Here is a 27,528-nt window from a genome sequence, read left to right on the forward strand (position 1 = left end):
ATCCTCTTAAACTGAGATGGTTTCTTGTCTGTTTTTTAATTTTTGGGAACTGTCCTTAGAATGGTAGGTGTTTTTCTTAATATTTGGCCACTTTGGTTTGCACTGTGATTTAGGTCATCCGTGACTTCGTGCCCCCTTTCCTCCCGCTCTGCCCTCATCAGTGGCAAGAGTTGACCACGTCAGGGAGCCAGGTTTTGGTGCAATTAGCACTTAGCACGATACCAGGTGCCGCCTGGGCGCCCGCAGTGGCTTTGCGGGCACGCAGTTGGCCCTCGGTACCCACAGGTCTGTAGCTACGCGTTCACGGGCACACTCAGATTTGTCGGTAACCCTGGAGCAGGACAGTCCGTCGCAGGCAGGTGCAGCGCTGAGCACGGCTGGTGCCGCTTGACATTCACGCTTCCCGCTGAGGGGGTGAGGCGGTGCTCTGCTCTCCTGTGTGAGCGGGTGCCCTTGTCCGGTCTAGTGTCAGAGCCTCTGCGTCTTTGTGCTTTGTAGGGAGGTTTTGTATTTAAAGTGAAGTCCAAGCACTATCTTGTGCTCTTAAGTGTGAGACGTCTGTGACGTGTCTCGCGGAGGAAGTTCCGTGTGTTCGGTGAGCTTCCTTCGGGCGTGAATTACGGTGCCGTTGGCTGCGAGTTCAGTATCGATGGGCCAAAAGTACAGATTAGGTAAAGTGCCTTTGTACACAAGCTCACGAGACAAGGTTGTATATTGATCCGTTCACTCCCGTACTTCTCCGGGAGCCACGGTTCAGCATCCACAACTGCAGTGTGACCTCTGCAGAGACACTGAGTCTGCGTGGGGCGTCCGCGTGGAGAGACGGACACGGTGTGGGGCGTCCGCGTGGAGACACCGAGTCTGTGTGGGGCGTCCGCGGGGAGACACCGAGTCTGCGTGGGGCGTCGGTGCGGAGCTGCGGGCTCCTGAGGAGTGGGTGCCCTGAGCTGCTGTGCTTGCCTTCAGTGCACGACCTGCGACAGCAGATGACGGGCCTGCAGAGCCAGCTACAGCAGGTGCAGCTGGAGCGGACCACGCTGAGCAGCAAGTTGAAGGCGTCCCAGGCCGAGATCGCGTCTCTGCAGCACGTGCGGCAGTGGTACCAGCAGCAGCTCGCCCTGGCGCAGGAGGCCCGGGTCCGACTGCAGGGCGAGATGGCCCACATCCAGGTACGGCCCCGGACGTGTCTCGTGTGGGACCCTGGCCTTTTCCCTAAATTAAGTCCTTCTGTTTTCAGGTCTCACGGTTGCCTTTAGGGAAAGTCTGCTCGCCGCTCATTTAGCTTCTTCTCCAGCCTGCGGAGCAGCCGCCGTCCGTGACCTTCTGACACGAGGGGTCTTACGGCTTCTGCCGCATCATTTTTCGTTCTGTGACGAGCCCCCCCTGGGGGGCGCCTGTCGTGGTTTGAACCCAGCTCTCAGACCCACGTCTGCCCGGGTCTGGGGACTCTGGCACCAGCTCTGGGCCCTGGTCGCTGCCCTCCTGGGACGTGGTTTCTGACACACAAGGGGCACAGTGTGCATCCCCTTCCTGGTTGGAGCTGGTCTCTGCTCCAGCTCCTTGACCACCAGGTCTTCGCGGCGTGAGCTCTCCCACTGCCCTCCATTTTGTTGGGGTGCAGGCGTGTCAGCCTCGGATTCTGGGGGGTGGGGAGGGCAGGTGTCTGTCCAGGCTGCAGAGGAATGCTGGTCTCTGCACTTTCCCTCAAGGCCCCTTGCTCTGGGCTCATCGTGCTCCAGAGGCGGTCAGGATGACAGGCAAGTGGCTGAAAGGCACTTTGCTCCAAGTCTTGGGGCCTTGGACTAATTAGGTTGATTAGGAGGGTGCTGAGTGGTGCTTTGGTCAGCCTCTGTCTTCTTCTTGAATGCAGACACGGGTTTTGCTCTCTCTCCCTTTGGTTTTCTTTGTTCGGATGAAATATTATAGACTAACTAAAACTTTAATTCTCAGGTAGAAGATATAAAATACTAACTCCACTAAATGCTCTTTTAAAACATAAAACCTAGGGGCGCTGGGGTGGTTCAGTTGGTTGAGCGTCCGACTTTGGCTCAGGTCATGATCTCACAGTCCGTGAGTTTGAGCCCCGCGTCAGGCTCTGTGCTGACAGCTCGGAGCCTGGAGCCTGCTTTGGATTCTGTGTCTTCCTCTCTCTCTGCCCCTCCCCTGCTTCGCTATCTCAAAATAAATAAATAAACATAAAAAACAAAATCTAGGGGCACCTGGGTGGCTCAGCGATTGAGCGTACAACTTCAGCTCTGGTCATGATGTCATGGTCTTTGAGTTTGAGCCCTGCATCAGGCTCTACGCTGACCTGACCATGCAGAGCCTGCTTCGGATTCTTTCTCTCTCTCTCTCTCTCTCTCTCTCTCTCTCTGCCCCTCTCCAACTTGCACACTCTCTCTCCTTCTCAAAATGAGTAAATAAACTTAAAAAAATCTACAGGGGGCCACCTGGGTGGCTCAGTCATTTGAACGTCCAACTTCGGCTTAGGTCATGATCTCGTGGTTTATGGGTTCGAGCCCCACGTTGGGCTTTGTGCTGACAGCTTGGAGTCTGGAGCCTGCTTTGGATTCTGTGTCTCCCTCTCTCTCTGCCCGCTGCACCCGCCCCCCCCCAACTCACACTCTGTCTCTCTCCTTCAAAAATGAATAAACATTAAAAAAAAAATCTACAGTCTACAAATATATGAATTAGAAATGTTCTTAAATTTGTTACGTATGTTTCAAGGTAAAGGACCCCGCAGGTACATATTTGTTCTATTTCCAACATACTTGGAAATAAATCACCATGCACGTTAACGCAAGCTTGCAGTGATGGTGCCTTTACATGAGACACGAAACAGTTAAGGAAGCTACATTTGTGTGTCTTGCCCCGAGTCAGAAATGAAGTTGGAGGGTAGAGTGGAGGAGGGGCTCCGGGGAGGAGAGTCAGCTGTACCTGACTTTCTCAGGCACCTCCAGATTCCAGGATCCGCCTTCCTGATTGGGTGAGGGCGTTTTCTCCCTCTTTCCCTGGTAACACGGAAGTATTGCCAGGCACATTCAGGAGGCAGCACAGAGCAGAGTGGCTTTTATTCTTTCATTGCCTTAAAACACAAGTCCCAGCAGGGGCACCCGACCAGCTCGGCTGGAAGAGCATGTGACTGTTGATTTTGGAGTTACGTGTTGAGCCCCACGTGTGGTGTAGGGATGCCTTGAAATAAGGAAACTAACAAAACAAAACACAGTCCCAGCAAATGGTACCTTTTCCTGTTCTGGGTAGCTTCCATTGAGACCCCAAAATTCACAACTTGTGGTCACATGTGGCATCTCACAGTGTCAACGAGTGTTCACCTTGTATCTGGAAGTAATGTGCTCGAAGGTCCGGTCACAGAGCCGTGTCCCCTGGCTTCTCTTTACCGAGCCCCGTCTTGGGGCTGGCACGCTGTGCTGTAAAGCTGGGCACCTTCTCTGTAAGAGGTGGTGGGTCAAAGGAGGTCTAATAGTCTGTGACAGCCAGGGTCTGACCCCAGGCTGGATTGCTTCCTGGGAATGGCCAGGGTCAGCCTGGTGAGTATCTCGGACAGTTAGGCACTGAGAGGCCAAGGCGTGAGATGTGGCCGGTCATAGTTGGACAGGTCATTTTTGGGGCAAATTCCAGCCGCTGCTGTCCCTGCCATCCAGGTGAGAGCCCTCACCTTGAGGGTCCTCAGATAATCCCTTCAGCAGGAACTTCTGTGTAGGTTTTGCTACAAAGTGCGTATGTAGCCTTGGGGGCATTGACCACTGGCCCCCGGGCTGCCAGCCTGCCCCTCTTCGGCACACACAGACAGCCCCAGTGTCAGGATGGGTGACAGGAGGGTGGGCAGTGAGCCCTGTGTAGTAGGGTCCTGGGGAACAGTTTCCCCTGCGGTTGTCACTGGATAGGACCCTCACTTTCATGGCCTCTGGGGTGGGCCGGGCTGTGCTTGTGTCTGGAATCTAGCCACTTTCTACCTTGTGGAATTTTTCTCTGAAGGTTGGACAGATGACCCAGGCAGGCCTCCTGGAGCACCTGAAACTTGAGAACGTGTCCCTGTCCCACCAGCTGACGGAAACCCAGCACAGATCCATCAAGGAGAAGGAGCGCATTGCCATCCAGCTCCAGGGCATCGAGGTGAGGGCCAGGCAGCTCTGGGGCTTGCTCTTTTCACGCTGCGACACTCGTCAAGGTTGAGAAAACTTACAGATGGGTGTGCGTAAACAGTAATACTCTATCCATTCAGATGTCTGTTAAACTAACCTTTTGGACAAGTGACAGCGATTCAGGGTTCGGCAGTTCTGTTCCTCACGTCACTGGAAACTCATCCGTCTGTCTGATCTGAGTTGCCGGCGGTGACTTATCTTCCACTAACTGTGTGGGCCTGGAGCCCTGCACTCGGCCCCGCGGTTGGGAAGGTGCTGGCTAGCAGGTGGGCAGGAGGAGGGTAGTGCGTGTGTCTCTGAGATGCCGTGTCTCTGACAGCCTCGCAGTGGTAAGCATTTCCTGTCTCTGAGCACTCAGCTTGTGTTTCTGTTGGCCCCCCAGCAAGCACACGAGCGACTTAGGATGTGGCCAGTTGCACCTGCAGATTGTTTCCCGGGCAGTGGGGGCAGTAGCTCTGGCCTGTTCTCCTTAGCTGTGAGACCCTGTACCATTCCTTACCCTCTCTGAGCCTTGTTCCCTTGATTTATGAGATGAGGACGGTGACACCTGCTCAGTAGGCTTGTTGGGAAGAAGGAAGGAAGGTGCACAAGGTCTGGGCAGCGTGTGGCCTGGCGCTTCTGTGCTGAGGATGTGGAAAGTCAGCGTCCCGTGACTGGCGCTCGCCCCTCTCCTGCTTCTCCGCACGTGCCCCCGTGTCCTCACGGGTGAGGCGGGTGACAGAAGAGAATCGCGTCATGGCAGGGGCCTGGTGCCAAAGACCTGGAAACATTTAAGTTAGAAGCTGACATTTTTCCTCGGGAAACACACGTAGGCGTTGGATCTTATCTGCGTGAGCAAATTGTAAAGAACTCCATCCGTTCTTGTCCCCCAGCCTCGGTCTGGTTTTACCAGCTCAGTGACAGTGTTCCCAGTGGCACATCCCCAAAGCAGGGACACCTTGCAGCCTGTCTTCACGGCAGAGGCAGCCATGGGGGTGTCGTTCAGCACTCTATCCCGTTTCTTTTTCTTTTTCTTTTTCTTTTTTTTTTCTTTAAGCTTTAAGTCATCTCAACACCCAACCCAGGGCTCAAACGCACAACCCTGGGGTCAAGAGTCAGCCGGGCACCCCGGTTCGTCCCATTTCTTAAACCTGGGTTGCCTGCTGGCTTCTCCCTCAGCCGGTCCCAAGGGTCAGCAGAGTGGACTGGACGGCCGGAGGTCACCGGCCTTTGGCCCCTCTGGCCCCGGGCTCCTCTGCCTGCGGGTTGGGGACGTGATGGTGACAGACAAGGGCCTCTCCCCAGGGTGGCGGGTCTTCCTGCTCTTTAAACAGCACGGTTTCCTGTGCTCAGGCCGACATGTTGGACCAGGAGGCTGCCTTTGCGCAGATCCAAGAGGCCAAGACGATGGTGGAGGAGGATCTGCAGCGGAGGCTGGAGGAGTTCGAGGGCGAGAAGGAGCAGCTGCAGAAGGTGGCGGCCGCGGCCGCGTCCCTCGAGCAGCAGCTGGAGCAGGCAAGCCCTCCGTGGCCTCGTGGGGGCGCCCCGGTGCCACACACGGCCGTCCTCGTGCGGCTGTCCTCGCGGTGCCCGTCTGTGCGCTGTGTCCTTCGGACTCGTCGCGACGTCACATCAGAGCGGCCGCCGTCGCCGTGCCGGCCGGGTGTCCCCCGCACGTGCCAGCACTTCGTGTCCGTGCGCTGGGCGGCGGGGGGGAGGGGGCCGGGTGGCGTTCTCATTCCGGGGGCAGGACGCCGACCCTGGTTCCTGTCTTCCAGGTGAAGCTGGCGCTGCAGCAGCGAGACCAGCAGCTTGAGGCCCTGCGGCAGGAGCACCTCGACCTGCTGAAGCAGCTCACCTGTGCGCAGGAGGCTCTGCAGGCCCGGGAGCGCGCCCTGGGTGACGCGCAGGTGCGCTACGACGAGCTGCAGGCCCGGCTGGAGGAGCTGCAGGAGGAGGCCGCCTCCAGGGACGACGCGATCCGCTCCCTGCAGAACGAGAAGATTGTCTTAGAGGTGGCCCTGCAGGCGGCCCGGAGCGGCGGGGAGGGGCTGGACAGGGGAGCGCAGCGCCTGGCAGAGGGCGCCGAGGAGACGTCGCAGGTTCTGGAGCAGCTGAGACAGGAGTTGGCCGTCAAGTCCAGCCAGGTACCGCGCTCGCTGTCGTTTCGTTGGGAGCGGAGGCCACACGTGTGAGAGCCAGGGCAGTTGTCCCGTCCCGTCTTTGATCTCCTGGTTGTGGAAACGCGGGAGAGCGCTTGCCGGGGAGGGACCCACGCCTGCAGGGCACGTGCTTCCCATCCCGTTGACTGCGGGCAGCGTAGACGCCCGGGGCTGGGAAAGCGAGTCACGTGTGGGGTGTGGACAGTAAGCTACCGAGAAACCCCAGCGTCTGTCTGCAGATGACGTAGAGCTCAGACGCGGGAAAAGTTATGTAGAACGTTTGGATCTTCCCCGCTGTATGCCTGCGGTGGGGCCTGCTGGACACGTGGTGGGACGGTCGTGCGTCAGTGGGCGAGGGCGGGAGACAGAGGGGCGCGTGTGGACACGAGCCGGCTCGCCGCTTTGGGGGCCATTGTGCTGACAGCGTGACGTTGCGACGTGACCCGACCCAGGCAGACGTTCACACACGGAACAGGAGGACTGCGGGGTGTACAGCGATAGTTAGTGGCCGGGAACGGTTTGCCTTCAGACCACCACCCCCGAGCGTCCGGCGCGAGGAAACTGGTGTAGGTTTTCCTCTGGGAAGTAGAGTGAAAGGAGTCCGTGTTTCCCCTGCGAACACTACCCTGGGCGAGTCTCTTGTCAGGGACCTTCTGGGTGGGTCTGAATGTGGTTTTACTGTTGGCTCAGTAAGAGGGACGCCAGCGGACCCCGGAGGCACTCCGCGTCCCATTTGAGCTTTGCCTGTATTGTTGTGGGGTCTCTGGTGGCAACCCTGTGGACAGAGACACTGTCCTGAAAACAGGGAGGTGGGAGGTGGGTTGGTGGCTGGCCTCCCCGTCCCCCGGGAGGCTGTCTCTCCAGCCTTGGAGGTGGGTCTCCTGACACACGGACCCAGAGTCAAGCCAGCGCGGGGGACGGAGCTCCCACAGCGTAACGTGTGGGCACGCGTGTCCTTTGTAGGTGGGGCACCTGCAGCAGGAAGCTGCCACTCTGAGGAAGCAGACGCAGAAAGTCAAGGAGCAGTTTCTTCAACAAAAGGTAAAAACGTGTTGTCGGTTTTCTTCATGTGCAGTAAGTGTGGAGAAAGGTCCCGTGTGGTTCAATCACTTGCGTAGAACAAGACCGGTCAAGGAGAAGGCGACACCTAGGCCTCTGCCATGCTGTTTAAAGACACTGATTCCAAGCGACGGCCTCACCTCTTGTATTTCAATGTCTCAGGTCGGGATGTGGCTTCAGAGTGGGGTCGGCATCTGTGACACGATCCCACTCTGCCGTCACGTCGGAGGGCGTGTGCTTTGCTGCAGCACAGACGGACTCTTCTGTTAACGTGTCTGTGAGAAAGTTCCGCCCCGACGTGGCGCCGAAGGGAGCCCTGGTTCGCGCAGAGGGTGGGGACGCACGTTCTGTGTCCACAAAGCTGATGGAGGCTGTCGGAGGATGAGTGCGAAGTGTGGCCGACACCAAGGGTTTGGGGAAGGGCGACCCGAGGGACAGTTAGAAGTGGTGCCGGATGTTGTGCCGAGATGCAGGTGGGGGGAGGGCCCGTCAGGAGCCTGGGGCCCGAGGAAGGTGAAGCCGCCGGGCGACACCTGCTGTGCACATCACCCAGATGTGTTTAGGCGCGTGACCTGATGCTGTGCCTCAGTTGGTGGTGTCCTGGACTTGGTGGGATGTGTTCTCTGTGGTCCAAGAGGCGTTATGCTGTGGACGAGTGGTGAGCACTTTGGTCGAAGCCGCGTGAGCCCCAAGACCCTGCCCTGTCCCGGCTGCAGCTTCTGTCTCATCGGGCAGGTGATGGTGGAGGCCTACCGGCGGGATGCCACCTCCAAGGACCAGCTCATTGGTGAGCTCAAGGCCACGAAGAAGAGGCTGGACTCGGAGCTGAAGGAGCTGAGGCAAGAGTTAATTAAAGTTCAAGGGGAGAAGAAGTCCGTGGACGTGGAGCATGTGCGCCTGCAGAAGGAAGCGTCCCACGTCCGTCAGCAGATGGCCGACCTCGAGGGGCATCTGCAGGCGGTGCAGAGGGAGCGCGACGAGATGGAGACGCACTTACAGGTCCGGAAATTCAGCCAGATGTGCCCAGGGGTGTGTTGCGTCCGGGTAGAGGGCAGGACGGCCTGGAACCAGTCCCGCCTGGAGCCCCTGTCCTGGAGGGATAGATGGACAGAAGAAGGGACGGGCGAGGCCCGGCCTCTGGGAACTGGCATTGGGAGAGCTGAGGGAGAGTCTGAGGCGGGCAGGAAGCCGGGAGCCCTGTGTGGGGGACACGATGTGGGAGGAGGCGCTGGGCTGGCTGGTGACGCCACAGCAGCTCTGTGAGCTCTAGGCTTTCGGGGGAGGGGGCTGGCGACATGTGAGGGGCCCTGTGGTCCACGGGAGGTGAGTGTGGAGGCAAAAGGACCCCGGTCCAGACTCCTGTCCTGCGGATGAGTGTTTCCTGAGATGAGAGGGTGACAGAACAGCCGGGGGAGACCAAGGGCTCCGTCCTGTGGGATGTCTCCCAGGTCCCACTGGATGGCCAGGTGGGACCCAGGTGGGCAGACTGGGTGAGGCTGCAGGCTGGGCCTGGGAGGTGCAGATGGGAGAAGGGGGCACGAGAGGAGCTACCAGGAGCCGGGGACCTGGGGGGTAACACCTGCAGCACCCAGGTCACGTGTTCCTTGAGGTGCTCGGGGCTGTGGGGAACCCAGCCCGTCCCGGGAGGCGGTTCTCACCGTACAGAAAGAAATGAGGAAGGGCAGCCAGTGAGGTGGGAGGCAGCGCGGGGCTGGAGGCCATCATCCGTCTGTAGTTCAGTCCTGCGGGTGCTGGGGGGCCTAGAGGAGCCTGGGGGGCTCGGGCAGCAGTGGTCCTTGGGGACTGTGGGTGAGGGCTGCATCCCAGGGGGTTCCACCCCAGCCTTCGGTCCTTCCCAGGCACTCCCTCCAGCACCCTGGACCTTTCTAAAGAAGTCATTTATACGAAGGGCAAGCCTGTCTGTCAGGGTCCTCGTCAGGGCCCTTGTCCTTGAGGGTGGCCCTGAAACGGCACCATTTGCCCTCAAGGAGGCTGGTCCCGAGAGTCAGGCCGCCCAGGGAAGGTTTGGTCTCCTCACTTTGTCTTTTCCTCTCTTCTTCTGAAGTCTTTGCAGTTTGATAAAGAGCAGATCGTAGCTCTTACGGAGGCCAACGAGGTGCTCAAGAAGCAAATTGAGGAGCTCCAGCAAGAAGCCACCAAGTGAGTGGACTTTGAGGCATGTGCGGGCGGGAGGGGTGGGCGTGAGCAGCTTTGAGCTCTGCTGGGGCCTACTCACAGGCAGCCAAGGAAGTCAGACTCCAAAGTTACCGCTGGAGAGCAGATCGCACCACAGTTCCGTGGCTGCATAGTTTCACGGTTAACACGCGCTCCCCTTGTGTGTCTATTACATGCCAGCGGCGTGTGGCAACGCCTTTCCCCCTGCCGGGTCCCCAGGCAGGGCCAACGTTTGCGTGTATCCCTCTTGCCGTGTATACGCACGCCGGGTAGCCTTCAGGGGCCTGTAACCCTGTGGCATATCCCGTGTCCTGCCCTGCTCTGCCTTCGTCCCTTGGAGGTTGCTTGTAAGCAGGTTTGTTAAGATGTTTACCGCTATCTGAGAAGAGTTTGTTTGGGAGGACAGACGTGTTCTCTGCCCTCACAAGAGCACCCCCTCCAGGAGGGGAGCAGGGCAGACGTGAGCGCTGTGCTGGTCTCTGTGGGGGCAGCCAACACAGGCCCCCGCTACGGGATCGGGCCTGGCAGGTGCAGCAGCCAGCTGGGGCGGGGCTGGGGTGGGGCGGCGGGGGGGGGGGGGGGGGGATGCGAGAGCCTGTCCTTCGGAGGACTCAGGACTCGTGGGAAGGGAGTTCAGATTGCCTTCTCTGTGCGCCCGTCACGCCCTAGGGCCATCATGGAACAGAAGCAGAGGATGAAGCGGCTGGGCTCAGACCTGAGCAGCGCCCAGAAGGAGATGAAGACCAAGCACAAGGCTTATGAGAGCGCTGTGGGCATCCTGAGCCGCCGCCTGCAGGAGGCCCTCGCGGCCAAGGAGTCGGCAGAGGCGGAGCTGAGCCAGCTGAGAGCCCAGGGCTCTGGCGGCGGCAGCGACCTCACTCTGCAAGTGGGTAACCCGTCCGCTCCCGCCAGTCAGCCGGTCGTGCACTCGGTTCTGGGGACTTGATGTCTTAACAAACGTTTGCTTGGAACACCTTGAGAAAGAGTCTGGAGAGACGGGGCGGAGCTAGCGTGTAGGCGGCATTTCTGTGAAGTGTCGCATGCCAGCAGCGTGACTGCACAGATCAGCCCCCGGCGGTCCTTCGAGGAGCACGCCGTTGCCTGCTCCCTCAGTGCGGGCCCTCGGTCTCCCCACCCCTGTCCTTTCCCGCACCCCTTCAGCGTCTGTGGAGGAATTTCCTGGGCGGGTAAAGTGCTGTGAGCAGCCTGCGTGCCAGTGTAGGGGGGTCGGGGCGTATTTGGAGAGTCCAGAGAAGCTTCTTGAAGGATGTAATATTTGAACTGGTCTTGAGTAAACAGGAGGCATTAGAGTAGATGGGGGTGCATCTCTGCAGGGGAATGTTCCTGTGCAGGGTGTGCAGGAAGATCTGTGCTGTGCATCTAAGGGGTGCAGTGGGTCGGGCAGGGGTCCTGCTGCAGGGGTGTGGGTGTGTGCAGGTGGGCAGGCGTTGGCTCTGAGCTGGGGCTGGCATGGGATGGAGGGCTGACCGGCGACTCGGGCAGGGTGAGATCTCACTCTTCTGTGGTGGGCATTGACGGGCGGTGGTCGAGGACATCTGGGGTCAGGCGAGGCTGTAACAGGGAGACCGCGTGGACTCCTGCAGTAGCTGAGAGATGACAGGTCCAGACGAAGGTTGCGGAACAGCCAGAAGGAGGGGCCACTGAAGCACGTTGCTCCCTTGGGAGGGAGAGCCCGTGTGTCGACGGCGCAGGCCAGGGGCTAGCGAGGGGGCGGCCCCCGGTGTCCGGGTTGCGGGCGACTGAGTGGCTCTGCTGACAGGAGAAGAGGGACCCTGGAGAGGGGCACCTGCCTGCTCTTCCTGCTGGAAGGAAGGCAAAAGCCTTTTGCTCCGGATGGTTTTTTAGGGTAAATGGATGGAGGTTGTCCTGGAGGAGGACAGAGGATGGGGCCAGCAGGGCAGGGGCTCTGGGCTTGCGGGGGATTTTTTTTTTTTTTTTAACGTTTATTTATTTTTTTAAATTTTTTTTTTTTTTCAACGTTTATTTATTTTTGGGACAGAGAGAGACAGAGCATGAACGGGGGAGGGGCAGAGAGAGAGGGAGACACAGAATCTGAAACAGGCTCCAGGCTCTGAGCCATCAGCCCAGAGCCTGACGCGGGGCTCGAACTCACGGACCGTGAGATCGTGACCTGGCTGAAGTCGGACGCTTAACCGACTGCGCCACCCAGGCGCCCCACGTTTATTTATTTTTGAGACAGGGAGAGACAGAGCATGAACAGGGAAGGGTCAGAGAGAGGGAGACACAGAATCTGAAACAGGCTCCAGGCTCTGAGCTGTCAGCACAGAGCCCGACGTGGGGCTTGAACTCACAGAGTGTGAGATCACGACCTGAGCTGAAGTCAGACGCCTAACCGACTGAGCCACGTAGGCGCCCCTTGGGGGGCATTTTTATTCCTGTGATGCAGGCTGTCAGAGTGCCCCGAGCGTCCCCCGTGTCTGTGAGTCCGACGCGGTCTTGGGTGTCACACACCCTGCCAGCTTCGGCCAGTGTGAAGTTTTACCTGACTAGTTGACGTGCCTCTGTTTGTTCCTATCCAACATCCTTTTAGGGATTGTTTCTTCTTAAATGAAGTTTGTTATGGTCTCCTCCCCACTGAAGAATTTGAGCGGGAAGACACTGTGTCACAGCACGCTGTTTTCTTACCAAACCGAGAATATCACATGCTGCTTTTACCTGTTTACTTTCTAAAACGGGAGGGGGAGATGTATTAAGTTGCAGCTTTCCTTTAAGTTGAAAATCTTTCGCTGCCTGATTTTTAATTTTGGGGCTTACACGTGTCAGGGGCAGGCCGTAAAGTGCCACGTGGAGCCTGCCGTCCCCCACGCACAGCGTCCGTGTTTATACTTGTCAGACGGGACCTTCGGCAGGTTACTCACTGTGGATTATCGGTACAGTGAGGCCGGAGCGAGATGGACAGTAGACCGTCCTTCAGTATAACGGCTAAGAAACACACATCACGTGTGGAGACGAGGGCGAGTGTGTGCAGTGCACCGGGTGGTAGTTCCGTTCTGCCTGGTGCAGCTTCCCTGCCACAGGTCGTAGGTCCCTCTCCTGCGGGGAGTGAGGGGGGGCGCCTGTCACACGCCACGTTGAAACCCGTGAGCAAATCCACCTTCCTGTCCTGGCTGTTAGGAGAGAATCCAGGCTCTGGAGGCAGAGCTGCAGGCCGTCGGCCACAGCAAGACGATGCTGGAGAAGGAGCTCCAGGAGATCATCTCACTGACCAGCCAGGAGTTGGAGGAGTACCGGGAGAAGGTGCTGGAGCTGGAGGATGAGGTAGGCCAGGTTTCATCCTCACACAGCCGGGCAGGCCCTGCTGCCCCCATGCAGCTCTGCTGCAGGCAGAGAGGTGCCTTACAGAGGCAGGAGCCGGCCCGCGGCTCACATCCACACCATGCTTCTGTGTGCCATCGGCCCGTTTGTCTGGGTCCTGGACGGACACACACACACACGGACACACACACACACACCTTACTGCTTGGACTCCCCACAGGCGTGGTCGCCCAGCATTCTCTCAGGCACCCCTCCAGCATAGGGGTTGTTAGACCACGAAGGCTAAAATGTCCCCAGTTTGAATGCTCAGGTTGCAGGTAACGAGAAGATCTATTCTGGTAAAGAACTTCCCGTGACTCTCCGGCCCAGAGACGGCGTGGCTTTGGGTGATGCTGCACGTGGCAGTTGGTGATGTCACCAAGGGCTCTCCATAGCGTCCCGGGCTCCCAGGAGAAAGCTGGGCTGGCCGCGGTTCTTTGTGGCCGGGGGTGGCTGTCTAGCGCCGGGCACTCGGTTTCTGGTGTACAGGAACCTAGCTCATCAGCCAGCACATGTGATTAGGTGACTTCCCCGCGCCTTCCGTCTGTTTCAGCTGCAAGAGTCCAGAGGCTTCAGGAGGAAGATAAAGCGCCTGGAGGAGTCGAATAAGAAGTTGGCCCTTGAGTTGGAGCACGAAAGAGGGAAGCTTACGGGCCTGGGGCAGTCCAACGCGGCCCTGCGGGAACACAACAGCATCTTAGAAACCGCGTTAGCCAAGAGGGAGGCCGACCTGGTCCAGCTGAACCTCCAGGTGCTCAGACTCCTCTGTCGGAGGCAGGGCCTTGCCGCAGGGCAGGGAGCTCTGTGTCCGGCGTGGCCTCACGCATGCGTCCCAGCCCCTGAAGCAGAACGCTGCCCCACCGCAGAGATGCGGAAACGGGGGAGGGGGTCTGGTGGAGTCAGAAACCCGCCTCGCGGCTCTGGGGTGTGGGGCAGAGCTGGGGGCTCCTGACGCCGCCCCCGACTGAGGTGTGAATGCTGTGACCAGTCCGTTAGCTTCCCTGCTCGAGGGGTCCCGCCGGTCATGAGGGGTCCTTCCCTCTGTGAGTCACAGATGGGACTTGAACCCTGGGTGGGGCGGGGGGGGGCTCCCTCTCCAGACTCTGTTCTCAGCCCCTCTGGCTCTGCAGCCTCTCTGAGACTGGCGAGAAGGCCTGGCGCTCCGGTGCCATCCCCACGGGGCCGTCAGCAGCCCGGTCCGGCTCCCGCCTCAAAGTACCCAGCGATCAGAGAGCTTGTCGACTTTTATTTGGCACCGGTTCCCACCCCTGCCATACCCGGTTGCCTCACGGTGACGGTATTTGCGTTTATAGCCCCTGACTCACAGGCACGCTTTGGGTTCCTCGCTGCGTGCTCGAGTGCGGCTGCACGGTTTTGCTGCGGTCTCAGGTTTCACGTTCTCCAGAGACGGAATTCTCCCGACTCTGCCGCCTTGTGCACTTGCTGGCAGCGCATCGTGACGCTGCGTGTCACCATGCTGCCAGGTTCCCCGCGTGGCCCTGACACAGTGGCCCTGCTTCCTCCTGGGGCTCCGCTGGCCTCTGAAGTTTGAGTCCCTTCTCACGTGCCGCATCGGCAATGTGCTGTAGGTACAGGCGGTCTTGCAGCGGAAGGAGGAGGAGGACCGCCAGACGAAGCAGCTCGTCCACGCCTTAGAAGCCGCGCTGGAGCAGGAGAAGGCCAAAGTGCACAGCCTCAAGGAACAGGTGTGTGAAGCTTCCCGCCGGTTCCAAATTGTCACCTCAGAGCCGATTGGAATGCGGTTTTTCAGTGTCTAAAAACTGAGCATGTGAACCCTTGACACCTCAGTTCCCTGTCAGGAATTTACAAGTGTCTTTGTACAAGTGTCTTTGATTTTACAAGTGTCTTTGATGTGTTCTGAGAGCAAAGCATCATCAGAGCATTGGTGACAGTGAGCGGCCGGGGGGAGCCCTGACGGCCATCCACGGAAGAGTAGCCCTGGATTAACCCAGAGGCAGCCGTACGGGCCTGAGACGCGCACACAGAGCCCCACAGAGGGTATTTGCTGGGGGAAAATGTCCCACATGTACTGTTGGGTTAAAAAAAGCAAACTGCAGAACAGCGTATGGCTCCGTTAGTGTTCGGAGCGCAATTGAGGAAGGTGGTTGCGTAGACCCTTTGCCATTTCCTGGCTGCTCGTCTCCATGCTGAGGTGCCCACCAGTGCGTCAGGGCAGTCTTCCTGCAGAGGGCCTGCCCCTCCCACCCCTGTGAGCTAGAGTCAACCTCAGTCCCCCGTGCTCCCCACCAGGTGCCGGTCTGTTATTCCTCATGAGAACGTAAGCGTCAGGGATGCCTGGCGGGGCCCGGTTGGTTAAGCGTCTGACTCTTGATTTCAGCTCAGGTCGTGATCTCACGGTTCACGAGATTGAGCCGCAGGCGGGCTCTACACTGTCAGCGCGGAGCCTGCTTGGGGTTCTCTCTCTCCCTCTGTCTCTGCCCCTCCTTTGCTCACACGCACACACGCTCTCTCTCTCAAAAAAAATTATAAATTCTTGAAAAAAGAAAAAAAAAGAACGTAAGCTTGATGGCTTCAGGGCCGTGGCTCATTTACCCTCACGGGCCCCGTGCCTGGCACAGAATGTGTTTGCCGTGCGCACATGGGTGCGAGGGTGCGTGTGACCTGGGTTTTGCCGCGTCCTTTAAAAATCTCTCCGTGGTGATATAGTAGAGATAGAAATAAGTAGTTCTTCATTTTTTCGGGTGAGACAGTAAAATATTCTTTCAAATAGGACAGCTTTAAGGTCTGTTAGGACTGTATTACCATGACCCCATCAGCCTCTCCTGCAGTCGGTCTTTGTCCCTTGCATGAAGGTGAATGGAGTCAGCCGTCCTCCCTACTTTCCTGCCCCCAGTTTCCATATTTTGCTCACTTACTAATTTTATTCTCCTTTTAATGAAGTTGAAACTAGGAAACTTGTGAATAAAAGTGCTAGGGAAAGTGATGGATACGCGACATTGGCTTAACTGTGAATGATTGTCAATTATTTCTCTAAATGCATTTAGTGTAATTGTCCTGATTGTATGAACAGTACATGCTAGCAAAAAGTTAAAAAAAAAAAAAAAGAGGTCTTAAAGATTGAAGCAGAGATCATCTTGAATGTGCTCCTAGTGATAAGCCACTGTTGACATTTTCTACTGGAGTTTTTTTTACTTATTTATGTGAGTTAGATTTTGTATGTTCAACTGTCATATATTGTTAAGTATTTTTATTAAACTTTTAAAAAATGAAGTGCTGCTAGTACAATTAGACAAGAAAACTAAGTCATTAGAAGGAAAATGGGAGATTTTCTTACATTCTTAGAATTTGCTGGTCTCAGAAACCTTGGGAGGCTCATTGTTTACCGAGAAAAGGCTACTGTGTCATGAATGCGTAGTAATTAGTGGCTCTACTGCAGTTACTTGGTCTGGTGGAAAAATGTATTCCTCCCAGAAAACATGAACTATGACTGAATTTAACAAGAAATCTGGAGATGTGCTTGAAGAGGACTGTCAAAACCACTTAGATCAAGGGTGCCTGGGTGCTCCGTCGGTTGAGCGTCCAACTCTTGATTTCGGCTCAGGTCACGATCTCACGGTTCATGGGTTCAAGCACACGTTGGGTTCCATGCTGACAGCATGGAGCCTGCTTGGGATTCTCTCTCTCTCTCTCTCTCTCTCTCTCTCTCTCTGCCCCTCCCTCACTCGTACTCTCTCTCTCAAAATAAATAAATAAAATTAAAACAAAACCGCAGAAACTGTTTAGATGAAGACAGCCTGGAACGTGTTTGTCACCCGGCAGAAACTGGCGGCCGCACGCTGCACACCAGGCGCGTGTGTCACAGTGCTTCAGTCCTTTGGGACCTTGAGAAGCTTTGGGAGAAGCGGGAGCGGGTGGGGCTGGCGGTAGTCCTCGCGGACGCCACATGGCCACATTCTGTGTGGTTCTTGCCCTTGGTAATGCTGATATTGTTCTGGTTAGGTTGCTGCAGCCAAGGCGGAGGCAGGACATAACCGCCGCCACTTCAAGGCCGCCACCTTGGAGCTGAGTGAGGTGAAGAAGGAGCTTCAGGCCAAGGAGCACCTGGTGCAGAAGCTGCAGGCCGAGGCCGAAGGTCTTCAGTGAGTGCCGCGCGGCAGCGGGCTGGGCCACCGCCACACACACCCCATTCGTGCGCTCAGCACGTGAAGGTCACCCGTGTTCCGGCACGTCTCGGGCACGGGAGGCCCATCTAAGAAGAACATACCAGATTCCTGTCTGAAGCCTGCAGCGCCACTTTGAGATGTCAGCGCTGACGTGGCTGTGCCCACCGTGTGCCTGCCGGTCCTCCACCGAGGACAGAGAGCCCTCCCTGTGTGTGGGGCACACATCCGAGGGCCGTCCCACCACCCGGGCCCGATGCAGCCTCCAGAAGAGCACACGCAGAGATCCGTGTCGAGCGCTTTTCTGCCACCACAGTCTGTCACGTGGGCGCACAGAGTGTCCTCCCCAGGGGCTTTGTGAGGATTAGTCAGGGCAGAGCGCGGCTGAGCTCCCAGAGCAGCCCCCGGCGGGGCGAGCAGCGTGCGAGTTTCCGTTGTCATGATGGAAAACGTTCGACTGACAACATTTTGTGGCGGGGTAAGCATGCTGTAATTTCGTTCTTCCTTGTTTTTTTTCTGCCAGGATCCAAGAGGGGAAACACTCCCAGGAAATAGGACTGTTCCAGGCGGAGCTGGAGGAGGCCCGGACCCAGCTCCAGCTCCTGCAGAAGCAGCTGGACGAGCAGCTGAACAGACAGCCTGCGGGAAACCAAGAGGTGACCTTCCGGGAGGCTTTGCGTCTCCAGGGGGCGGGGCCGATGGAGCCAGGGGGCGGGGCCGATGGGGCCAGGGGGCGGGGCCGATGGAGCCAGGGGCGGGGCCGAAGAAGCTAGACTCTGTCGATGGACGGTTCACGCGCTCATTCCTTCGTTCCCTGTGTGCTTGGAAAGGATATTTGTTGTTTATAAGTATGATATTAACACACAGATGTGGTTAGAGCGGTTTTATAGTGCAAGAAAGCCACTGTAAAATTCTCTTGGTCATGTGACTTTTTCCCTCCTCTAGATGGAAAATCTCAAATGGGAGGTGGATCAGAAAGAAAGAGAAATCCAGTCTTTGAAGCAGCAGCTGGACTTGACTGAACAGCAGAGTAAAAAGGAACTGGATGGAATACAGCACTTACTGCAGGTATCTGCTGTGTCAAGGTCCTGGGGCAGAAGCTCAGAGGCAGCACTTCACGAGGCAGTTGATGATCATAGCACTAGTCCCAGGTACCGTGGCAGGCAGCGCGCTAAGCGCACGAGTTATCGGCGAACTCCGCGCTTCCACCAAGCCGTTTTGCAGACATCGCTTACGTTGGAGAGAAGCCCACACGGCCCAAGGAGGCCAAACCCCAGCGCTACGTACGGCCTGGGTGAGCTGTGTGACATGTTCCCGGAATGGGATCTGGCAAAGCACAGTCAATGAGGCGAAGCGTGTGAAACGTTCACTCTGACAGACTTCTCCACAAAGAGATCCGTGTACAGTCTCGACACAGCAGGGATCAGGAACGTAGCTCTTGCCGGGATTCCTGCTTGTGAGCGGAGGGCTTGAGTAACATTAGGCCTGATTTATATTCTTCTTTAGTAACGGTGAGGCTTATTCTAGTGGCTGACCTCGGAGTTTAAACAGGCGACTCGGGGTCCAGTGTAGATAGCAGGCACGAGAGTGTCGCTGGCTCCTTGGCAGAGGCTCTGAAATTTGGATAAAAACGCTGAGAACGTGAATGTGACAGGACACTGCTCGACCTAGACCCTGAGGAGGAAGCATGCTCACCACACCACGTACCTCATCACATAAAAATCAGCGTTATGTTTCTAGCCCCTTAGAATTGTGATGTACAAACTTAAGATCTCAGCGGCGTGTTGAAGCTTTTTTAGCTTTTAAAAACCTCCGACTTCCCTTTCCTTAGAATATCAAAGCTGAGTTGGAGACGGTGCGAGAAGATCTGTCCCTGACCCAGAAAGATAAATTTATGCTGCAAGCTAAAGTGTCCGAGCTGAAGAACAACATGAAGACTCTGCTCCAGCAAAACCAGCAGCTCAGGCTGGACCTGCGGCGTGGCGCGGCCAAGACGGTACTCGGGCTCTGTGCCCCTCGGTTCGCTGGGCCCACTGCGGGTCTGCTGGGCGGTGGCGGGCGCACCGTAGTTACTCAGACGTGAAGTTACATGTAATCAACCAGGAGCAGGTACCGTGTGAAAATAAACGGTGCCGGAGTATTGTGCTTAGAAACAGGCCAAACCCTTTTATTTTGGTGCCTTTTCCAAGAGCGTGAGTTCAGGTACCATTTTGTTGTAATATACTTTATAAACCATACGAGGGCATCATTTGCTGTTGTTAACAAGAGTCCCGGGCCTGGTAGGCCGGCTAGCTGGGACACAGCGGCTGCCAGGATGGTCTTGGGGACCCAGGGACCCTGAAGCTGCCGTCGCGAGCCCGCTCAGATTCTCCACACGCCTGGCTTTTGTTTCTCTGCTCAGTCTACGTAAATATTGTCCAGGGGCAAAGAAATCACTCAGACTCAGGTTTATTTACCATTGTTTACCTGTCTGTGAAAAAGTTTGAAGTCCTAGAAAGGGGAATTGTATGAGTTGAAAATTGACTTAATTTCTTAGGGATGTGCAGAGTCAAAGCCGTGGTCTTTCATGGAAAGCCCCCCGCGAGGAGGGGTGTTCTCATCCTCCTGGGGAGCCAGCACGTGCCTAGTCGCGTGTGTGAGGCAGAAGGTTCATTGAACCCCGTGGCTGCCTGCTCTGCTGCCCGGGAAGCAGGGGCCGTGCCTTCCCGGGAGGCTCCTCTGGGATGACCTGTTGTGACCCCGGGCACTGATGAGGGGAACGTGCGGTGGGGTCCCCCTCTTAGTGACACCGCTAACCGTGTGCTTTCAAAAACAGAGAAAGGAACTGAAAGGCGAGGCCGGCTCTTCGGGCCCCGTGACGCCGGTGAAGATCCCCGACTGTCCCGTCCCGGCCTCCCTGCTGGAGGAGCTGCTGAGGCCCCCGCCTGCCGTGAGCAAGGAGCCCCTCAAGAACCTCAACAGCTGTCTCCAGCAGCTGAAGTACGAGCTGCGTTCTGTGTTCTGTGTCACTCGGTCTCGAAAGATAGACTGCAGGTTTAATTTGGAAGAATCTTTTCTGTTGGCAGGACCTCACGCCCAGCAGAGGCTGAGCAGGCCTGGGCCACGTGGGGTCACTTGGGCTGTCGGTCCCTGTCATCCGGGGAGGATGGCCTAGAACTAAGTGACCCTGAGAAGCCCTTGAGGAGCCAGGACCTGAGCCCTTAGAAACCCCACGGCTGGATGTTCTGCTCCCGCCAGCCCGAGGCCAGTGTTTGCAGGGTGTGGCCGTGTGGGGACATCTTCCGTTTTAATTTTTAAAAAATTTCGTTTACTCCTTTTTTTTTTTTTTGATGTTTATTTATTTTTGGAAGGGAGTGTGCAAGTGGGAAAGGGGCAGAGGAAGGGGGAGACACAGAATCCGAAGCAGACTCCAGGCTCTGAGCTGTCAGCACAGGGCCTGACGCGGGGCTCGAACCCACGAACCGTGAGATCGTGACCTGAACCCAAGTCAGACCCTTAACTGACCGAGCCACCCGGGCGCCCCAGGGGCCGTCTTTTCTGACCCTATGAGTGGAAGCCATGTGGCAGGCCCTCAGTGCGACTTATGCACCTCCCTGAGTAGAAGCCCCCGTGTGCAGAGTTGCACGGCCTATTGGCCTCCTCTGCACGTGCAGAGAAAAATGCTGAGTCCCATAAATCCTGTGACCCTGTCAGTGTTGCTGGTCCCAAACGGACAGGTTCTGTCAGCCCCCTGAAGGTGCCGCGGTACCTGAGGGGACTGCTGTCCGGGTCAGGCTTCTTAGGATCCATGTTTGAGAGAGCCGGTTGTCTCCAGGGAAAGTTACCGCATCTCGTCTGGCTCTCCTTTGACCGGCCTTCCTTCCCCCGTCCCCCCCTCTCTCCAGGCAGGAGATGGACAGCCTTCAGCGCCAGATGGAAGCGCACACCGTTACCGTGCACGAGTCGCTGTCCTCGTGGACTCAGGGGGACCCCTCTGCCAGCCCGGCTCCCCTGGGAGATCATGCCAACCCCCGGGGAGACACGGAGCAACTCGGCCAGTGCAGGGTCTCCAGAGAGGAGCTTGGAACAGCGGCTGCCGAGCGTCCACAGTCCGAGTGCGTGTGACCGCCCAAAGGAATATTCTTTTGTCAAGGTTATTTATTTGACTGTTTGCTCTGTTTTTCTAAGGGATGAGGTTTAAATTTTGCATTTGCCTTTACAAGGAGTAAAAGGACAGAACGAGAGCTGAGGACTAGAGAAATAGTCATTTGCAAATCACGACTAGCTTTTCCCACGAAATGACCAAGTCTTAACAACATAACCTAGATCTCAGCAAGAAGGTTTTGGATGTGTCCGAAGGGAATCTCTCACGAGTGACCGTAGATGCTGCTGTCTGAGCACTGGCAGTGCTGCGTGGCCGGGTCCCATTTCTCTCTTTCCTGCCCAATTCAGTAAGAGCTTTACCTCTCTACAGAAACGAAAGTTTATTTGCACCTTTGGTTTTTATTTTATTTTTAATGGCTGTCTCACCATAGGATGTGTATATAAATACTGAAAATCAATCTAATCTTTAAAAAGGATGTCTGTATTATTTAAGAATGACCTGAATTGTCTTTTTGTTGATTGCCTTTTGAAAATGTGCTGTCAGGAATTAATGCACACGTAGGGTTTAGGGACGTCAGTCAGAAAATTATATTTTAAGAAATCATTATTTTATTTACTGTTCTAAAACCAAATATTCTTAGACAGAAAAGGGTCTTTATTTTAGTTTCACTTTATTTTTGAGGGCCTTGTCGTAAGTGCACGACACCCCCTGCCATCCAACCCTTGGCCCGGCACGACCTCACTCGCCTTAGCTGACCCCAGTCACTATGCGCCGGCCTGACGTGTGAGATGCTCGGGGAGAGGTTCCAGGAGAGGAGGGGAGGAGGGCCAGGGCTCCAAACCCAGGCTTCCGCAGGCCACCACCCCCCCAACCCCACGCCTGCACGAAAATGTCCGGCAGAGCCTGTGTGGTCATCAGAGGACACGCCGGACTCTTCAGAAGGTTTGGAAGGTCCTGCAGCCTCTCCGCTGGAGACACTGAGGTTTCTAGAAGGGGCAGGTCAGCTCCGTGGGGAGGCGGTGGTGGTGGCCTCCCCGGCTGTCCTGTAGGGGAGGAGCTGGATTTGGAGCTCCCTGAGCGTGGGAGGTTGCTCGTGGACATTTCTCCACCTGAAACACAGAGGCGCTGCAGAAACTGACTGGCCGTGACCCCTGACGTCTGTAACTTTGTCCCCTACTTGGCTGAGAAATCTAAACTAACCCTCACTGTTGTGAGTTAGAGCAGAGAGGCCTCTGGTGCGGATCTGCTGGTCTGGAGATGAACTTGGAGGGGTTACTGATGGGGCCACATCCGCCTGTGTCGACTCACTACTTTTGTCTCTCTTGAGGAGAAAACAGTTTGGTATTTGAAAGCTGTTTGTGTTCTCTCACGAGATGCTGTTAGAAGGTTCACTGATAAAGTAGCGTTAACCACAAAGATGTTTAGTGTTTAAAAAAATTCCCTAGCAACTCTTGGGACTTCTGAAGCTCGTATATCACTTGTACAGGGTTAATCTTAAAGTAATACTTGAAGACTTCATTATAAATATATCCTATTTTTCATCTTGAGTTGGAAACCGTTTTTGACAAAATTGTTTTTGTACCATTAGAGAAGAAAAAAAATCATAATTTACCTTCTTATTTATTTGGGGTGTATTAGCCTCAGTTTTAACTTTAAAACCAGCACGTGACACTCAGCCTCCTGCCGTGGCTGCTTCCTCACTGCTGCGTGCCGGCGGCCCCCCGGGGACGGTCACTGCGCGTCTTCTCTTAGGAAAGGGTCAGCTGGTTGTGAGCAAGTCTCTGTTCCTCACCTCCTTTCCTTCATGTCTTACCCTCTGTGTGCCGTGTGCCTGCGTGTGCGCCTGCACGCGCACATGCACGTGCGTGTGGCTGTGCCTACGTGTGTATGTGCACGTGGGTGTGTGTGCGCGCCACTGTGTGTGCATGTGCACGTGCGAGTGGACCTGTGTGGGTATGCACATGTGCGCGTGGGTGTGCCTACGTGTGTATGTGCACGTGTATCTGTGTGTGTGTGTGTCGGAGTGTGCGTGCGCATGTGCCAGTGTGTGCCTGTGTATGCGCGTGTGCCTATCTGTCATTGTGTGTGCGTGCCTGCCTGTGTGCATGTGTGCACGTGCTCGTGCCTGCGTGTGTGTGCTTGTGCGTGTGTGAGTGCCTGTGCGTGAGTGTGCGCCTGTGTATGTGTATGCCTGTGCTCATGCCTGTATGTGCCTGTGTGTGTGTGTGTGTGAGTGTGCCTATGCGTGTGAGTATGCGCCTGTGTGTGCGTGTGAGTGCGCCTGTGTGTATACGTGTGTGCGTGTGTATGCATGCATGTGCTCGTGCCTGCGTGTGTGTACGTGTGTACACGTGCTCCTGTGGCGATGGCAGCAGCGCCTCCTGGTTTCCTGATGTCACCCTGTGCCTTTGTTGTCACCCTCTCCGGTTCCCGAACGCCCTGGCTGTCCCACCCGCCGTGCTGTTTCCCGTGTGGCCACAGCCCCGGATCTGGGGCCTTTCGGTCCAGCCTTTTGTTAGGCTTCCTTAACCAGCCACCTGAGAGAGAAAACTGGACGTGGAGGCCACCTGCTCCTGATCTGTTGAGGGTTTGTTGTTGTTTTTAGCCTCCGAGGGCCTCGACTGCTACCTCCCAGAGCCAGAGTCTGCAGTGAGTATCATTTGAAACGTTCTCCTGTTGTGCAGAAGTGGGAATTTGGAATTTACTCCTGGAAAACGACAGTCCAGTCTGGAGTGCTTAGAAACCTAGGTTTGCTGTTACGTTATGTTTGTGGATATTATTCATCGTGGGTCACGAATACTGTATGTCGTGTCCTCACTGCAGAGGACACTGGTTTGGACACTTCATCGTGTCATTTATTTTTTTCTTACGTTCCAAAAAAAATGTTACTGCGGCGTGGTTATCTGATCCACTGATCTTTCTGTGGAACACGGGATAGATGCCATTGGGTCTTATGGATTTATATGCTTTTGTTCTACTTTCTGGAAGGTCTAACAGGCAAAGTTCTGACAGGATGTGAAACTGGCTTTTACTGTGGCCTGGGGTCCGAGTAATGGGCCAGGCCTGCTAAGAAGATTCTCACTAAACTCTTTCTCAGTTTACAGACTTTTCTTGGTGTAGATGCTGCCGAAGCCATGACAGGTGTTCCTACTCCCATGAGTAACTTGTCACACAGAAATGACGTGTCCTGTGTAAAGATTTCTAGTAGTGAAAGGGACCAGTGTATCTGAAAGACACATGTCCTGGAGCCTTCCGCAAGGACCCCTGTGACATGTGAGACATTCTGAGCCTTATTCGAACAAGTTCACTGACGCACGTCCCAGGCAAATCTGGTTGTGTGATGGTCTCAGGTTATAATAGGATCCTGGAGGGTAACGTTTTAGAGGATCTAGAAAACTTGGTGGCTTTAAGTTACTCATTTCTGTTAAAAATTTCCTCATGAAAGGATGTCCTCAGGTTGGGGCTGTTCAGGGGAAAGGTGTCACCGTGCACAACGAATTGTAACTTTAAAAAGCATGTTGATTTTTTATAAATGTAAGCGTGCTGGGGAATTCCTTAAATTTTGTGCAATAAACTATTTTTTGTTAAAGATTTTCACATTTCATTGGGAGCCTTATTTAATCGACATATTTAGCGTATTTGGGAGGAAGTTTTATCTTGTGTTTTATAACCCGTGTTGAAATACTCGTCTTCAAAGAGCACCTCGCCGTCCTGGCTGTCCTGCCAAAGATTCCCGTGGTGTGAGATCTCACTTGTGCCGCTTCTGACTCCAGAGCAGCATGCTCCCTGCGCCCTGCCCCCCGCAGCCCACACCGCACCCACCTGCTGCCTCACGAGGACAGGGAGGGAGGCGGCTGCCCTCGGGGCCGCGGGCACATCCCCGAGCTTGTCCCTGCACTGACTGGGCACTGCTGTCATGACTGTCCGCAGCTGGACCACAAATAATTCTCTAAATCTCAGTGTCGTGGCTCCAGTCTCCCCTCTTCCGTTCGCTGTCTAATTGTGATCGATGAGAGTAAGCCAGACGCGGAAGTCTTTACTGACCAGCAGGAGAAAGTGTACAGAATGGAAGTGAACTGGTGATCACAGAATGTGGTTTTGCGGTGGGAGTTACGCATCTCGCAGACCCCACTTGACCAGCTTCCGTAACCAAGGGTCAGGTAATATGTGTGCTACACAGAGCTTAGGGGAAGCCTCCTGCCCACCTGCTTCTGTGGCCCTAACTTCCTGAAGTAGTGAGGATGTCATGTCTTTTTCTCTACAGCAATCAGGAAAGGGCTGGTTCTGTGTCCCTGAACTTTTTTCTTTTACCTATAAAGTTGCCAAACATTTGCAGGCACCGAACTGACACATCGATGGACTGACTTTTTAAGCACGCTGCGTCCTCTGGTCGTACAGTGGTGTCGAGGAGGGGCCTGGCTCGGCGGTGGCAGGTGAGCAGGGCCGGGTGCCGAGTGTGGGACCCAGGACTTCCTGCCGACGGGAAGCCTGGTGTTCAGGAATCACCGGATTATTCAGAAATCTCTCATGCAGATTATGTGGGAAACAGGATTATTTATGCCACTACCGTCCAGTTTGATGGACAAATGCAAGAGCTCTTGGAAGAATCTCCAAGCCTTTCCTAGAGAAAGAATTCTCAGCAATCAGCAACTTGTGAAACCAGAGGCATTTACTGGAATCCCTCTTGCCTTTATGCATGTGCTCAGTTGACAACAGACATCGCAGATTCTGGTAAAAAGTATACTTCGGCAGTGCCTTTTCCTAGAAACAATGGGAGATACTAAACCGTGTTGCTCTCCCCTTGTTCTTGCTGTTTGGTGTGGGGCGGGCCTTCTCACATCCCGGCCCCCCTCCCGAAGGGCTCAGGAGCAGCACAACGACTTCCCTTGGGGACAGTGTACCTCCCCCGAGTTGAATGTGTGTGGACCAACCGCAGCACCGGGGCGGGAGGGCAGCGGCTCTGGGGAAGTACCTGGAGGTTCTCACCCACTCAGCCCCCCACGTGGCCTGGGAACTGCTGGAGGAAATGGTCTGCCGGCTTTGCACGTAGTCTGGGCCCGAACTCCACAGGGTGGGAGATAGAGGCTAGCTTATGAAGTACCTCACAGGATGCTTCATTTTGACTGTGAGCTTTAAATGTGCATGTTATATATGTATATAATATATATAATATACATAATTTTTTTATGTTTATTTATTATTGAGAGACAGAGCATGAGCATGGGAGGGGCAGAGAGACAGGGAGACACAGAATCCGAAGCAGGCTCCCTCCAGGCTCTGAGCTTTCAGCACAGAGCCCGACACGGGGCTCGAACTCACGAACTGTGAGATCATGACCTGAGCTGAAGTCGCAGGCTCAACCGACTGAGCCACCCAAGCGCCCTCTACCTTTTTAAATGTACGCAAAATTTACACTAAAACACGGACAGATTTGGGCAACCATCCAGCCGCCTGTGTGCACCTGTCATTATCGACCCAAGCAAGATGTGGAACATTTCCTTCACGGTAAAGGTTTTCATGTCCCTTCCCGGTTAACCACCCCACCCAGAGGCAACCACTGCCCTGAGTGACCACAAGCTTTGCTCGTTCTTGAGACCCCTACAAATGGAATTGTACTGTGTGCGCTTTTGTGTGGGGTCTTTGTGCTTAGCGTGGTTTTCAGAATCATCCGCGTTACTGCTGAATGGTACAGCACCATAGGACTTTCAAATGACGGTTCCACAATGTGTGCATTCTTCCAGAGTTTATCCGGACACCTGGGCGTTTCCCGTTTGGGACTGCCACAAACATTGTGTGCCCGTCCCTTTTCATACCTAAGGGAAGCCTGCACTGCTGGGCCATAGAGCAGAGTTTGTCTGCTTATGAGAAACTGCCTGTTTTCCCCGGTGGTTAACTCATTTTACTCGCGCCAGCAGTGTAGGAGAATGCCAAGAGTACGCCAGTCTCCCCAAAATCAACCATTCTGCTGGGTGTAAAGCAGTATCTCACTGCGGTTTCATCTGCACTTCACTCACCCTCAAATTTACTGACTCTTTGCTGCCCAATCCACTTACATTTGCTTTTACCAAAGACGTCAATTGGATTTCTTCAGGGTTTTTCCATTAAAAAAAAAAAAAAAGTCTGAGTTACAAGGGCGAATGGGTGGCTCAGTCCTTAAGCATCCAACTCTTGATTTCGGCGGGAGCCCCACGTTGGCCTTTGCTGGTAGCTCGGGCCGGCTTGAGATTCCCTCTCGCTGTCTCTCTGCCCCTCCCCTGCTTGCGTGCACGCTCCCTCTCAAAAAATAAGCTTCCAAATGTTACAGAAGAGTCACCCTTTTCATCGAACACGTCGGAGAGTTCTGACAAGCCTGACGAGCATAACGTTTCCGTGAGCCCCTACAGCCCTTCCCCCACCCCCGCCACTTCAGAGTCAACCCCTCCCCCCGC

The 27,528-nt window shown here is 55.4% G+C and overlaps 1 protein-coding gene across 5 annotated transcripts in view; it reads left to right on the forward strand.

The window, feature by feature from the left end:
- The window catches only part of GOLGA3 (golgin A3), a 42,183-nt gene extending 19,096 nt beyond the window's left edge, over positions 1-23,087 (forward strand). For all 5 annotated transcript variants that reach the window (XM_042910106.1, XM_042910109.1, XM_042910107.1 and 2 more), the window contains 17 exons: positions 967-1,169; positions 3,997-4,134; positions 5,496-5,657; positions 5,921-6,289; positions 7,268-7,345; positions 8,099-8,362; positions 9,429-9,523; positions 10,208-10,424; positions 12,695-12,838; positions 13,428-13,625; positions 14,464-14,580; positions 16,856-16,995; positions 17,540-17,672; positions 17,962-18,084; positions 18,848-19,012; positions 19,832-19,995; positions 20,901-23,087. In XM_042910106.1, coding sequence (XP_042766040.1) covers positions 967-1,169; positions 3,997-4,134; positions 5,496-5,657; positions 5,921-6,289; positions 7,268-7,345; positions 8,099-8,362; positions 9,429-9,523; positions 10,208-10,424; positions 12,695-12,838; positions 13,428-13,625; positions 14,464-14,580; positions 16,856-16,995; positions 17,540-17,672; positions 17,962-18,084; positions 18,848-19,012; positions 19,832-19,995; positions 20,901-21,120 — 2,930 coding nt within the window. In that variant the 3' untranslated portion in view covers positions 21,121-23,087. The remainder of the gene's footprint in view (positions 1-966; positions 1,170-3,996; positions 4,135-5,495; positions 5,658-5,920; positions 6,290-7,267; positions 7,346-8,098; positions 8,363-9,428; positions 9,524-10,207; positions 10,425-12,694; positions 12,839-13,427; positions 13,626-14,463; positions 14,581-16,855; positions 16,996-17,539; positions 17,673-17,961; positions 18,085-18,847; positions 19,013-19,831; positions 19,996-20,900) is intronic.
- The last annotated feature ends 4,441 nt before the right edge of the window (positions 23,088-27,528 follow it).

The sequence above is a fragment of the Panthera leo genome, chromosome D3, assembly GCF_018350215.1.
Source record: "Panthera leo isolate Ple1 chromosome D3, P.leo_Ple1_pat1.1, whole genome shotgun sequence".
Classification (NCBI taxonomy): Eukaryota; Metazoa; Chordata; class Mammalia; order Carnivora; family Felidae; genus Panthera; species Panthera leo.